The sequence below is a fragment of the Lissotriton vulgaris genome, chromosome 4_1, assembly GCF_964263255.1.
Source record: "Lissotriton vulgaris chromosome 4_1, aLisVul1.2, whole genome shotgun sequence".
Lineage (NCBI taxonomy): Eukaryota > Metazoa > Chordata > Amphibia > Caudata > Salamandridae > Lissotriton > Lissotriton vulgaris.
This window is the reverse complement of record NC_141691.1, coordinates 1,748,780,083-1,748,795,598: the sequence shown is the minus strand read 5'-3', so window position 1 is coordinate 1,748,795,598 and position 15,516 is coordinate 1,748,780,083. Positions and strand designations below refer to the sequence as shown.

Here is a 15,516-nt window from a genome sequence, read left to right as displayed (position 1 = left end):
GCCCGTGGAAAAGGTCTGTTCTCTGGGGAGATGAGCAGTAACCTGATGTCTGAGTCTGACACAACTGGGTGTCTACTGAGGAGTGCAGGCACACACTGACAGCACATGGGGGTCTGGTGAATAGTGCAGGCACTAACTATCTAGCTGTGTCTGTTCTCTGACGACACGTGCAGAATATCGATGTCTGACATCACCTGTAGTGTAAAGAGTGCAGGGAACACACCGACGGTGCTTGTGTCCTGGTGAATAGTGCAGGCACCCATTATCTGACGTTGTCTGTTCTCTGGAGAGATGTGCAGTAACCCGATGTCTGTGTCAGACACCACCTGTAGTCTACTGAGGAGTGCAGGAACACACCGACGGTGCTTGTGGTGGTGAATAGTGCAGCCACCCTCTATCTAACAAAGTCTGTTCTCTGGGAAGACATACAGGAACTCTGTCTGACGCCACCTTTAGTCTGATGATGAGTGCAGGAACACACTGACAGGGCATTGGGGTCTGGTGAAAGTGCAGGCACCCACTATCTAACAGTATATATTCTCTGGAAAGACATGCAGGAAGTTGGTGTCTGACACGATTCGTAGTCTGAAATCTTCTCTCTGGTGAGAAGTGCAGGATCTCGATTCCTGACGCAGTCTGACAAGTGAGAAAACACACTTAAATAGCAGCGGATCTGGTGAACAGTGCAGACACTCGCTATCTATCACTCTATCTCGCTATCTATCATCTATCCTGCACTATTGCACAGTTACACAACCTGCATCCATTTTCAATCTTCTCTCTAAGGCACCGACTACTATCCCATATATCTCTGGTTGCACACGAGTGTCACCTCTGCCCCCTAGGGCCACTCTTGAGCCATACATCTCTTGTTGATCACTAGTGTCACTTCTGCCCCTTAGGGTCAGTTTTGAGCCATGTAACTTTATACGTGCATCTGTACCCTTTCCCAGTATTTTACTTCACTTTTTTACTTTGTAATGCCTTATATATTTGCTCTACTGTGTAATATCGTATGTATTTGCTATACTGTAATATCGTATGTATTTGCTATACTGCACACTCGTATATCCTGGTTATGTTGATTGATCACTAGTGCCACTCTTGCACTCTATAACTTACTGTATGTATATGTTTCTCTGCACACTCTTACATGTGGGCTATGCTGATTGATCACTAGTACTACTCTTGCACTGTGTAACCTACTGTATGTATTTGTTTTCCTGCACATGTGTACCACTATACTACATTCCCCCATTCCCTCCTAAACCATCTTCGCAACATGGATCCTATCGGCAATCACACATATAAAATCAACTACCCACCGTCACTCACCAAAAAAGCCGCTAAACGCTTTAAACACAACTTCCTTAGGTCAAACCCTGAAACGCCCTTTGCTGACACCTACTTTTCACCGGTCAATGGATCCCTGAACACTGATATCCTATTCCATACCACACGCAGAGCTCAATGGAGAAAAGCGTTCCTCACCCTACTCGCCGTCTCCTCCACCAGGAAATCCGCTCACAGCCTAACTCTCTCCATCACATCATCCCAACTCTTTCCAGGCAGAGCCACCATCACCATTTACAATAACGGGATTATCCTAGCTCAATCCACAGACAGGAACCTGGAACTGCTAGACAACCTGTTCCCCCACCTTCAAAGATCACCTCTCCCATCCGCGGTCCAACACTCATATCCCCTCCAGTCACACCGACCATGACCTCACAGCCACATACTCCTCAATCAGGGTCACACCTACCACCCCTGATCGCCCATCTCTCACCCACAACCCCTCTATCCCAGTTCAGCACCATGCAGTTGTAACACACGCCTCAAACACAGACACAGAGCGCTCCCCCTCATACTCCACTCACACCCCCACCCCTTTTACCAACCCCCAGACCTCTACACCTACCATCAACACTCCTCTCACACCTACAGCGGGCATCATACCTCCGCTCACCCCTAACAGCACAGCTCTCACACACAACACACCTAACCTAGTCCAGCACCAGGCCAACACGCACAGCGACAAATCCCCCCCATTCTCAGTCCCCATTACCCTCTAACCAATCACGCAGAACACACCTCCTCTCTTAATTTAACTCCCCCTCCCCACAACAGGACCATCCCCTATCCCATTTCCCCTCCTACTCTCAGCCCCCATTACCCTTCCTGCTCCCCAACCACGACTTTGTCTCCCGGCATACACCCTGACCCCCCCCGCCTACCACCAATGCCCTCACTCTTACCACCAACCTCCTCCCTACCTCATCCACACCCCTCCCGCCCAAAACATCTCTCCTCCCTAACACCTTCCCGTACACCAACACAACGCATACCTCCTTGAACACCAGCCCACGCTCCCACCTGCACACAAATTCCCTGGTCAGCCATTCACCTCTGACTGCCGCCCCCACCTCCACCACCTACCCCACGATGGACATCATCATGGCCACCCTCACTCAGATCAAAGAAGACATACACAACATCAAGGAAATACTCGCCACCCACCCCATACACCCAGTATCTCAACGCTATGACCTCTATAATTAATGAGGCTGCACCTTTGCAGCTAAAAAGAGCCTCTACTAAAATCTCCAATCCATGGTACGACGGGAGACTCAATGAAAATAGATGAGACATGCGAATGGCAGAGCGTACCTGGAGATCAGCTCCCTCGGCAATGCACCTAAAAGACCTGAAGAAAAAGAGAAACGCCTACTTCAGGAAAATAAAACGCTCAAAATCAGACTTCTTCAGCCTCCAGCTCGACCAAGCAAAAAACCGTCCGAGAAAACTGTTTGAGCTAGTCAGATCACAATCCGAGGATCAACCCCAACCACTCATCACTGCGCGTGAGGCGCCATCCTGTGAAGACTTCGCTGCTTTCTTTTCCCAAAAAACTGACAACATAAAGAGCGATCTCCTCATTGACGCAAGCCTCTACTCCAAACCACAGTGCCTAGCAGCCACTGAACCAAAAAACAATGCTACATGGTCAACCTTTGGCACATACTCCAAAGAAGAAATTGGCAAACTGCTCAGCACCCTGAAACCATCCAATCACCTCACGGACCCCCTTCCTGCTGCAGCAGTAAAAGACTTTACCCCCTTGCTTATCCCTCTCTGGACTAAAATTATCAACAGCTCTCTCCAACAGGGAAGCATACCTGACTCACTAAAAGTTGGTCAGGTCACACCTCTCCTAAAGAAACCTACAGCCGACCCCTCTGATCTCAACAATTACCGTCCCATTACCAATATTCCCACCCTCGCCAAACTGCTGGAAAAATGCGCACAACTACAATTGGCTAAACACATTGAACAATTTGATCTCCTCAACCCGCACCAGTCAGGCTTCCGAGCAGGGCACAGTACAGAAACGGCTATGACTCACATAATTGACGACGCACTTCAAATGCTAGACCGGAACGACACCTGCCTCCTCATCCTCCTTGATCTCTCTTCAGCATTTGATACTGTTAAACATGAGAATCTACTAGAGCTTCTAAACACAAGAATGGGCTTATCTGGAACTGTTCTCAAGTGGTTCACCTCCTTTCTTCACAACAGGTCGCAGAAATTCAAGAGAAACAGGATGTCCTCGCCAATACCCGTAACGCTAGGTGTCCTCCAAGGATCCTCTCTATCCCCAACTCTATTCAACCTAGTCATGGAACCGCTCACCACATTGCTACAAGCATCCAATGTACACTTTCACATGTACGCAGATGACACCCAACTTTATCTCAAATTACAGTCCCCCCAAGGACATCTTGCTCCTGAACTCAACTATCAGATGCACCCAATCCTGGCTGGCCGATAATCATCTCAAACTCAATGCCCTGAAAACAGAATTCCTTCTGATCTCACCTCCAGCGAAGGCCTCCACCAATCAAATTTGGCTTAAAGACCTAACTGCACTCAATGTCCAACCCACCATCGTGGACTCAGCAAAATCCCTAGGCATAACACTCGACACCAATCTGAGCATGCAGCAACATATCAGCAAGGCAACAAAGGGAGCAAACTTCCAGATCAACACTCTGAGGAAACTTAAACCCTTCCTCCCAGCCAAAGACTTCCAAACCGCAGTACAAGCACTAGTCATCCCTCGAATTGAATACGGCAGCATCGCCCTCTGTGGACTCCCCCTAACTACAACCGCACCCCTAAGAGCTTCTCTAAACGCTGCAGCGAGACTCATCACTGGGTCAAAAAAACACTCCCATATTACCCCGGACTTGAAATCCCTGAACTGGCTGCCATTTGAAGCTAGAATACATCTGAAAATCGCCTGCCTGACACACAAGGCGGTACATCTAAACTCACCCAGATACCTCGCTCAGAAACTGACAATCTCTGGAGGAGCTAGAAACACCAGAGGCACAAACAATCTTCTGTTGAAACCTCGAAGATTCCGGAAGGAAAAAACATATAAGCGCTCCTTCTCGGGAATGGCGCCTAGGATCTGGAACACTCTCCCGCCCGAAACCAGACTTATCTCTTCCACCACACTCTTTAAAAATGAAATAAAAGCTATCCTCATGGCTAAATACACCTGAACTATTATCTTGATCACTGTTAGTACTCTGCACCGATCTATACTACATGTTTGACCCTTTTGATTTTGTATTAACTGTTCTATTACTCACATGTTTGGCTTTGTAGCCACCTATTTGTACTACTTTGCACTCATGTTTGGCTTAGTTGCCACCTACTTGTACTAATTGACCTATTGATTTATCTGTTTAACCATGCCCATGTACTTCTCTTTGTAAAGCGCTCTGATATCTGCAAGGATCTTGTCCGCGCTATATAAAACTTTCAAAATAAAATAAAAATAAACCACACACCCCCAACCACACATACACCCCCAACCACACATACACCCCCAACCACACCTACACCCCCAACCACACCTACACCCCCAACCACACGCATACACGCCCCCAACCACACGCATACACGCCCCCAACCACACGCATACACGCCCCCAACCACACGCATACACGCCCCCAACCACACGCATACACACCCCCAACCACACGCATACACACCCCCAACCACACGCATACACACCCCCAACCACACGCATACACACCCCCCAACCACACGCATACACACACACAACCACACATACACACAACACCCACAACCACACACCACATCAATTGTTAACGCATCCACAATGAACTATTTTAGCAATCAAAGTATGGCGTACTTTACTTATAAACATATTCATCTAAAGCACAGCTTGCCATCATTGCTACAAAAATAAATGCACATTTTTTGGGCCTACAATTTATAGACTTTTGTTGCAATTGGTGTTGCAATATTTAGCAATGCTAATAGCTCAAACTTAATTACTGCGAGACCTATTGCATTGCAAATGCTTGTTATATTCTCTCTCTGGTTAGGCCAGAAACCAATCAAAGAGATGATCCATTTATACAAAACCACATTTATTACTGCAGGGTAATATGGAGTGGGTTTTTCCGGTACTGCACATTAGGAAATCCTCCAATGGCCAGAGAACCGATTTTGAAAAAAAAAGTTTACAAATATTATTAATAGACCTCCCCCACCCAAAGGAAATGCTACTTTGATTTGCCATGAAGAACTAGGCCATACCTGTTTGGAAGACACCCTGGGTCTTGGACCACTATTATTGTGAGCAAGTCCTGAATAGACCCAGCAGCAGTGCTAGTATGATCCTGCATCTTGGACTGTCTTGACTTAAATGTGGTGGCACGAACCCCTTGGTTCAAATTTAAAGCTCCAGAAAGCACAGTCTATGTTAGCAATTACAAGATATGTAATGATTTCTAGGACAGATAATGTAGCACCATACCCTGTTTGGATCACAAACCCTGTCTTTTACTGCTATCTCCTTCTTTTTTTTTTTTTTTTTTTTTTTTGAGTTTTAGATACAATTTAATGATTCATTTTAAGGTAGCCTTCCCCGTTCAGTGTGTCAGTTCTCAGCAGTCGCCATCTTGCCGGTGTGACCAAACCACGAAACAAAGCGTTGGTCACTTAATTTTTTTCTGCTCATTATATGTTTATCCCAGACATGACAGTAAACCAATCTGAGAACTTACAAACAGGGTTTGACTTTTTTTTTTTTTTACAAAATCTTTCCATTGTAGTTGCCTACTCTGCTGTACTGAATTTCAGAAAGGAATGAGATGATCCCGCTTTGATAAAGGAATTGGATTCTGTTTTGCTCCTATACTACTTCTAACGCCTTTTTATCTTTTTAATTTACAAAGTGCCCTAGAGATTGAAGCATGGCCCTCCGTGTAATACTCCTTTCCAAGACTCTGCGGAAATGCATTTTTGTAGCTATAGCTTACTTTATGCTTTTATAAACAATGTTGATTTTTAATAATTGTTTTAATTCGTATGAAAAGCACTTGTACTGTATAACTTATCTCTGACTTTTATGGCTTGGGCCGAATAAAGATATTGAGCTTTCTGACCAATATGGTTCTTTTTGTCCTGTTTTTTTGGCAGCCCTGCAGTTAACAGCCTCACTTGAACAGGGTTAGTTAATCTTTAACTGACAATTCGACAAGCAGCAGTGTTATCCAACATCTAGTGTCCTGAATCTGTTTTGCTGTGGTGTAGCACTGTAAACATCTTAGTTGCATATATACATAGTATTCAGTTTCTAGACTTTAAATGGATTTAGTGCTGAAACAGAACTGGTGGGATTCCAAACTTTAACCAGTAAGCTAAATAAAGACATCCACGAAAAGACCCTTCAAGGCACTCCGCTTTTTACTAGCCAAATACTGTGGATAGCAGAACACATTTATCTTCATATGCTGGCCATTCCACCAAATATGAGGAGGGTTAATGCCCCCTGGATATATTTGATTATCTGCATGCAGAAGGCAAACAATGAGTTTATTTAATCGTTACTTTCTGACATAATTAACTCCGGGCTTTGGCGTCCTCATTTACTATGGAAATTAGGTTTAACGAGACATGTAAATTATTAGCCGCTGAGTTAAACTGAGTTCTTACCCTTCTTCCCATGTTCAATCTTTTTTGAGCTCCGAAATTAATGACCCGCACTGTCCATTGACTTGTATTTGGGTGCTTGCAGATTAGCGCTCCTTGGAAACGAAAACCTCAGTAATGGGTGCGGTTCATTGACCAGGTCCTGAGAAGTTGCTTTCAGTGTATACCTTCCACAGGGCAAAGAAACAATAGTCGGTTGAAAATAAAAAATTAAAACTTTAAACTGTCTTATCGTATATTGGCTTTCTTGTATTTACCGTAACAGGCCTACTTGAATAGAAGTTTTCATTTCTTTAGAAGCATTTGTATGGCAAAATGAAGTTCACCAACATTGAGTGAATTGGTTTGTGAAGTGTTATATTTTCGTTTTAGTTTGGGGTTGCAGAGCCCAGGAAAAAAGCGTATGCGGACTACTACAAGAATTTTGATGCAATGAAAGAATTCGAACTCATGAGGGAAGCTGGCGTGTTTCAAAGTGCGCGACCAAAGGGCGAATAGATTAACAGGTAACACACAATGTATCTGCACTTTTATAAGTGGTGTTTGTATGTTCTTTAGGGCCGCATGTATTGCCTGACTTCAATAATAAAATTTGTTTTATAGCCAACTCAAAACTGATGTCCAGATTAGAGAAACCCTTTGCATAGTGTATGAGTTAGCACAGCCCTATTTGAGAACCATTTCACATTTTGGTCTATAGTGAATTGTAGTACTTATATAGTATGTGATACCCTTGACGAAACTCTTAATTGTTATTAGGTGGTCCAGTAAAATGCTACTTTTTAGTTGTGGTTGGTTGTTAGAATGTAGGTGTATAGAGGGGCCCTCATGGGAAGAGTTTGTCTTTGCAGGTGAGGTCCAGTATGAAAAGCAACCTTTAAACTGCACAGCTACGATAGAGGATTCTTGCTCCACAAAGTGGAACAAACATTGTCATAGCCAATAGGTCTCGCCTTTAGGGCCTAATTACAGCACATTATCCTGGGTGCTAAATCTTCTGTTCTTTAACGTGCAAGCTTGGTCTTTAATAGGTACATTATAGCACTGCATTGATTAGTACTTATTTCCAGTGTTATTTATGTAAAACTGTAGTCTGAGCTCCTATATCTGGAAAGTGCTTTCATACGCAATAATGAAGAAAAAAGTTTTAGTGAAATATTTTGCTTGATAACACAATTTAAGCAAGGAAGCTACAATTTGTTCAGGTTTTCTGATTGCACTTTGTACAAAATATACATGTCACAAAGGAGGAGATTGGCGGTCCAGTGTACACCTCCCCCAAATGAACCAAAATCGAATCACAGTATACTCCGAAAAGATTCCGCTGCTGAGATATTATCCCTAACTGAATGCAGGTGCCCTGAGAAGCATTTGCCTTAAAAAATAGTTGCCCCCCCCCATGAAGGTGCCATTCTTCATCATTGGGTTGTGCTCCTTATCAAGCCGGCGACACAAAGCCTGAAGCCTGGCTGGCCCCACGAGAGGGCACTTTACCGGAGAACGTTTTAAAAATTTGCTGGGATGAGTATGTTGCATATACCCGTTTTCCCAATTTTTTTGGTCCTTACAAAATGTCACAAGATCGCACTGCAACTACCTAAGGCAGGCCCTGTAGGTCACCGACACACTCTGTTACAGACGGGGGCCATTATTTCCCCAGTTTCTCTGCCACCTTTTTAAGCTCAACACCAACCAGAAAGATCACATTAAAATATTTTGTAACATCTTGTTGACAGTTGATTTTTATTTCCATGCTTTCACCCATCTTCTCAAGTTGTTGAACACAACATTCTCTGTCCTACTGTGCTCATCCGGCGAATTTATTAACCCCTTCGATGCTCTTGATGAGCTCAGCTCGTCATGAGGCACGGTGCTCGTCATAACCACACCCAGTTCTATTATGGCCTGCACCGGAGAAGAATATCTGCAGCATCGATGAGGTTAAAAGATCTCCAGTAAAGTCTCGTGGGGCCCGCCAGGCATTGTTGACCCGGCAAGGAGTACACCCCAACGATGAAGCATGTCACTTTTGGGTGAGTGAGTGCTACTATTCTCAAAGCCACGTGCTTCTCAGGGTACCTGCATTCAGTTGTGATTTGATTACTCTTTGTACAAATCAGCCAAAAAATTGGTATCGATGTGTCTTTACTGCATTAGTGTAGATGACTAAAATGGACAGGGGCTCTGAAAGGCTAAACTATAATCCAAGTAGACAGCTTCCGAGCACAACAGTAGTTTAAAAACACCAAACCACCAGTGTTTTCTGTGAATTGCCTTTTCTCCACGGAGTTTACTTGATTGTACAAATAACGTATCTTGCTTGGAGCTCAGTCCCTGAAGCGTAGAAGCCAATCATCCCTCAATGTGACCATGCTGTGGGTTCAGAGTCACATTTTATTTTCTCTTTGCTCAACAGAAAAAGCTTAAACACGGGTGTTTGAGGCATTACGGTTTTTTTTTTTTTCGGACAAGCGATTTTACCTTTGCACTTGTTCTTTTATTGCTTTTGCTCAGAATCGGTACTTAACTTTTTTTTTGTTTTGTTTTTTAACTTCAATAAAGTTCCAAATCCACTAACCAAGAAATATAACTAGCCACTAATTTAGAGAATACAATATGTTTCTCATTTTTATGGTGCTAACCCCAGGCATGTTTTGGTTTGTGCGACTTGAAGTTGTTGCATGGAAATACTGTTCAACTGCTCTGAAATATGTCTGCGGTTTCTTTTTGATTTGGGGCTGGCTGCACCCTGGCCATAAATGAAATTGTTCACTTCTGCCCTTGTTTCTGGTACAGTCAGATGAATCAGCTGATAGCTTTACACCCCCTTCACCCCCATCTCCAGAGATGAAGGCTGACTGCAGTTTTATGACAGGCTGCCTTTCTAGCCAGAACTGGGTATGAGGGCCATAAACGCCGGCAGGAGACCGGTTTGATCTCCTCCTGTAATGGCAGGAAGCGCTTGTCTGTGAACACATTTTTGGAATTTACAATATTAGAGCAATCACAATGGCTGTGAATTTCCAAAGGGCACCTCAAGAAGACAAGAAAAAAAATTATTGTAGGAGGCTGGCATAGTATATGGTGCACACTTATTTAAGTGAAGCACCTTGCACGAATCAAGACAACCCATATGGTCATTTTAGTGGTCTTAAGACAACCATAGAAAGCTCTCTAAGTGGTAGCTTTGGAGTACAGCATTCAGGCTTAGTTCAGAAGGAGTGTTAAGCAGCTTGTTTTACCAGATCTAATAATGAAATGTAGATTAAATCAAAAAGAACCACTCAGCGTAGTTATAAAAATGTTTTATTACACGACACTCACTAACACATTGGTATATCTCCTAGGAGATATCCACACAAATACACAATAATACTTAAATAGCAAGAGGTAAGTAAGCACAATACACAGTGGTCTGCGGGGTAGACAAAACCATATATTAAAAGTTAAATGCACACTACGACCGAAGTTGGGACTTGGACCAGGAGACTCAGAAGAGCTGGGGACACAAGGAACCACCCAAGGAAAGTACTGAGGAACCCCACATTTGGAAGTTTCCTTCCAATTGTCCTGCCAGATAGAAAGAATAGAAATGATATTTCTGGAGCGACTCAGCTGCATTTTTGAGAGACTTGCGTAGAAAGTCAAACTCTGCTGTCAACAAGGGACACATTACATGGATTTAAATCTACATGTGAAAAAAAAAAGAAAATGTACACAGAGCCAAAATTTGTGGTCTGGCTTATCTCTGACTTGAGAGAATGTCCCATGTGGTTGCAGACATAAAATGCCAAAAATGTGATTGCACTTCGTAAGGCAAAATATTTGGTAGACTTTATACAAAGATATTTAAAGTGGCGCTAGTAATTTAAATGTTTGGCAAGTAACTCTCTCAATATCCTTATATTGGGTACGCTTGCTCCCCTCTGCATTTAAGATTTTCTGCATATATCTAAATCTAAGTCTGGAAAAATCGAAAACGTTCCTAAGTCACTAAAATTAGTAGAGTAACCTAGAATGTGTCTAAACGAGCAATATACGACCAAGATCCAGGTATAGCTGGTTGATATGATGCATGGGAAAACCGTTTACTGAAATAAAAAAAGTTCCATACCATCAACACAACATTGCAAAGTTTAGTATTGTAGCCTGCAGTTTAGTGATATTGACAAAAGTATTTTGTAAAACAGAGATGGGGGTATCTGTTAAGTAACTTGGGTAGTTTGGTGTTCTTTCTATGGGAAGCCAATACCCCCTATTTTCCTGCTTTATTGGGTAATGCCTTGAAAAAATCAATTGAAAGTTCTACTTATGTTGGGGTAGAGGAAGCAAAAGTGCAATGTATTAAAGTATTTAATGTTGCACACACCTATTCAATAAATGGCTATTTTAATGGTACACAGTAGTAAAATACAGAAAAATAAATTTTTCATTAACCTCATGCGCGCTAGCGGAATTCCGCTCGCACGCTGAGATTTTAAAAAACGCATGTTACGTGACGAGCTGGGCTCGTCATCAGCGTGCGAGGAGGCTACGCCATGACGAGCCCAGCTCGTCATCAGCGTGGAAGGGGTTAATTACATGTTTTGAATCCTATTTCCTAACTGGTACACACATCACGTGGGGAAAAATAAGTAAAAGATCATCCTAGCAAATGCCTAATTAAGCAACGCCCGATAATCCGTAAATCTAAGGGCTTATAAAGAAGAAAATATAAACGAAACAAGGCCATACTAATTAAGAACATCACTCAAAGAACCGTTTTCAGCTATTTACAAGATCAGGGAAGATGTTTATTATATAAAAATTAGAAGAGCATTTCAGAATTGTGATGCTGTTGTGAGGCTGACTGATGATATACATAACACAAAGCCAAGAGTGGTATAATTTTAAGAAACAAATTAGTTCAAAATGTGAAATCAACTAAAAAATGACTCAAAAGCACTTCTTGCCATGCATTCAAAATAAATACAAGTTTATGTAAGATTGAAGGAGAATGAATCAACAAAATGTTTTAAGCTACTGGTGCTCCAGTAATCACAATGTGAAATGAGGTTGCCATGAAAACAAATGCTTATATAAAACTAGGGTCAAAATGGCAAGACTATTTCAAGCCTGACAGTATAGTTAACAGTTAAAAGGTGGCACACTAACATTTTGTTAGCCAATAGGCCCTAATGTCGATCTGGGACTGTGCCCAGACGGACCAATACATGACTAGTAAGAAGGCAGAAGATCAACGGTGTGAATGTAACCCTCGAATTGCCAGTTGCGTGCTCTTCGCTCCTTAAACCCAGGAACACAAGGTCTATACAAGAGTAAAATTGCCCGTAAGACAATTGAGCAGAGGACCTTTGAGAAGGAGGCATCTTAAACCCCTCTCACCCAGGCAGTTCTGAGTATTCATCAGAGGAGGAGAGTGTATTAGAATCTAGTATGGGACTGAACAAAAAAAAAACAAGCTGCACTGAAGGCCTTGGAAGTGATTTCCACACATGGGGCATGGTGACTTGTTCCAAAAAGCAAATCTGGGATCACCAAGACCATCAGTGGGAACTCTAAAGATTGTGAGGCCATAAGTGGCCTGGGAGAACCCAGATAAAGGTTGATAAACCTTCAGTGACTATGAACGACAGAACAGTCATTCAGATGCTGATATACTTTGGGTGGCTATTGAGCTTTGGAAAGGAAGGATCGGAGGGCTGGCACCTCGTATGCATAGTAACCCACATCTGGGTATACCTTTACCACTTACGATGACAAAAGCAAATAGAACAGATGATGGATGGAATGCTGAACAAAGCCCTAAGTAGGACAGATATGCCCAGACACTGGTCCCTTGCTTGCCATGCCTGATGAGGGGTGGTGCTCCAAAAAACAGTTCAAGGATGCTTATTTCTGGTCTGCAGAGGGCCTGGCCTGGTAGTTCGGGCTGGACTTCCCATGGGGAGCAGGGTCAAGACTGATTTCAATATGGCTGGGTTCAAACTTGAATGGCGTGGTGAGCAAAAAAGCTATGGATTTAAGCCTAGATCTCTGTACTGGGGGTGAATGTTTGATATTGTTCAGCGTTCCATTTATTAATTGTTCTTTTTGCATCAGGCACCTTGTATTTGTTTGCTCTTTCCAAGTGGTTAAACATCCCTTTTTGATTTTTCCCAGTGGGCACTCCGTCCTTAGGGTTTTTGGTTTTATATATTGTATGTTACTGTTGTCAGTTAAGATGGTAGCAAATATACAGTGGCCAGGGAGGAAGCTACTGTCCTTGACAATCATTAGCTGTGCAAATAGTTCTAGAACAAATTCATGCTTTGCCTCTTGCACTTAATAGCAACTGATTGATACTGAATGATGTTGAAGATCATTCGTTTTAACGATAAAGGTGTAAGTGTACTGGTCCAATGATTGCCAGTGCTAAATATGCTTAAGGAGACTTGCAGAGACATATGCCTGACACGGGAAATACATCTTTAAAAATATTGGATTTGGCTTATATCGAAGTGGTTCCAGAGACCGTTCTCTGCTTCTAGATTGACTAAGACGGGGTGAGTAGCAATTCTTATTGCACAAAGCTTCAGAGGTGAGATAATACAGATAGTGATGAACGGCCAATCACTAACTCAAGTAATAGCAATACAGTGTAAAAGTTTGAAACCTGTACCCACAACAGCTCTGGTCAGGATAACCTCCTGAAGGAAGCAATCGTAGATACTGAATGTAGTAGACTGGGGGGAAGTGATTATACTTGGAGACATCCGGTCTTTGGATGTTATCCATAACTAAGTGATCCTCTGAGGGTGGAACGAGCTGGATCCATGTCGGTGAACCAACTTGGTGAGCAATGGAGCATTGGGGCAGGCGCTAAGAGATCCTGTTCAGAATCTTTTACTATGCGACCATGTTTTAGTGGGTGTTGAGTGCTAACATGGTGAGATGCAGTGTTCTCCACAGGGATGGCCATCCGTGTTGAATTGCAGAGGAGTTTGGACTGATGGAAATTTACAAAGATTGAGCAGGTTTGGCTTCTGGATTTTCTCCTGCCATTTTCTGTCACCAGCCGGATGACATCGTGGCTTCCAGTTTGATGCTACGATGACCCCAAGTGCAACCAGATCAGGTGTTAACAGGTGCATTTTCTTTACCAACATACCTGAAAAACGGGGTGCTCAAACCAATACTTAACTCAGACTGTCTGGTCAAATAATAATGGCAGTAGGAACGTCTAATGTACCAAATTGTGCAATGAGGGTCGTCGAGCGCACCAGTCTGCCTCTTCGGCTCCCCGAACCCAAGTAAGTGAAGAGGAGTTTGGGGGCCACCGGATGCCCTTAACAATTGCAGCTGCACTGCTCTTTGTGGTGGTTAGAAGCATAAATCTACTTACTGGCTTCACAAACAGCCTGTAGTTGTCCCCTTGGCATTTTTTTTATGCTTGACTTTATCATGTCCTAGTAGCACCTGCCCCTCTACAACCTTTGTAAGGGATGGAAATGTAACACTTGAAATTACTTTGCTATTATCAGCGTTCAGTTTCTAAAGGTAGGAATTGTTTCTCAGCTGCTAGCTTTGTTTACGATTTAAAAACTAGCTGGAGAAAGGCTTATGTTAATCCTGGTTTCCTGTAAAGAGGGCGCTATTGGGAGCATTTCTACCACCAGGAATAGGTTTTCTGGTTCAAAAATAGAATTGCAAGTGCAGGTTCAAGACTGTCATCGGCCTCTTGCATGGCTTAGTCTCATTACGCTCACTAGTGGCCTACCAAAATAGGGGATTACGAAGCACACAAGGTGATTACTCACAGAATAATGGACTGTAGAGGAAGAGTCACTTAATATAAATGAGATGTTTATCCAGATTTACTCCTCAATAAGGCTCGTTTTGCAACATGTAATGTTTAACAATCGGAATATTTAGATTGTAGTAAATGGTGATATTTTGATCTGCATTGGTATGCATTTGCACTCGGAGGCAAATAGACACTTTGCTAAAAGTACCATTGTATTTGTTGCAGCACAGAAGTTATTGTTCTCAAACTATATTTGAAATATGATACAGGTTTCGTATAGTGATATATGAACATGTTGCAAGATTTAAATGATTGCATGTAAAATGTTAAAGAGAATATTTCTCAACGCTTGCTTTTTATTTTTTAGGTTGCTTGTCTGAAGACGACCGGAAACTGAATTGTAAACTATTTCTGTGCTAACCATAATATATGTCAAGTTAAATAAATTCTTAATTCAAGATAAGTGTTGTCTTTTATTGAAATTATCATTTTCGAGTTATAGGCAATATTGAGCTCAATTTCAAAAGAAAACGACTTCTTACCTTGGTGCGTTAGTTAACCAGTGTTTTGGAACTTAATTTGGTTGTTGATCAACTTTTTTTAAAAAGGCTGTGGGTTTGAGCTCGAGCCTCCCCTTTGGCTTGTGAGTGTGTCCCTGACCCCTTGGTTGGGTAGTGATTGAGAGTACT

The 15,516-nt window shown here is 42.7% G+C and overlaps 1 protein-coding gene across 3 annotated transcripts in view; it reads left to right on the top strand.

The window, feature by feature from the left end:
- COX6C (cytochrome c oxidase subunit 6C) overlaps nt 1-15,290 on the top strand; it is a 36,686-nt gene extending 21,396 nt beyond the window's left edge. For all 3 annotated transcript variants that reach the window (XM_086966053.1, XM_086966052.1, XM_086966054.1), the window contains exons 3-4: nt 7,414-7,547; nt 15,195-15,290. In XM_086966053.1, the coding sequence (XP_086822179.1) occupies nt 7,414-7,539 (126 nt within the window). In that variant the 3' untranslated portion in view covers nt 7,540-7,547; nt 15,195-15,290. The remainder of the gene's footprint in view (nt 1-7,413; nt 7,548-15,194) is intronic.
- The last annotated feature ends 226 nt before the right edge of the window (nt 15,291-15,516 follow it).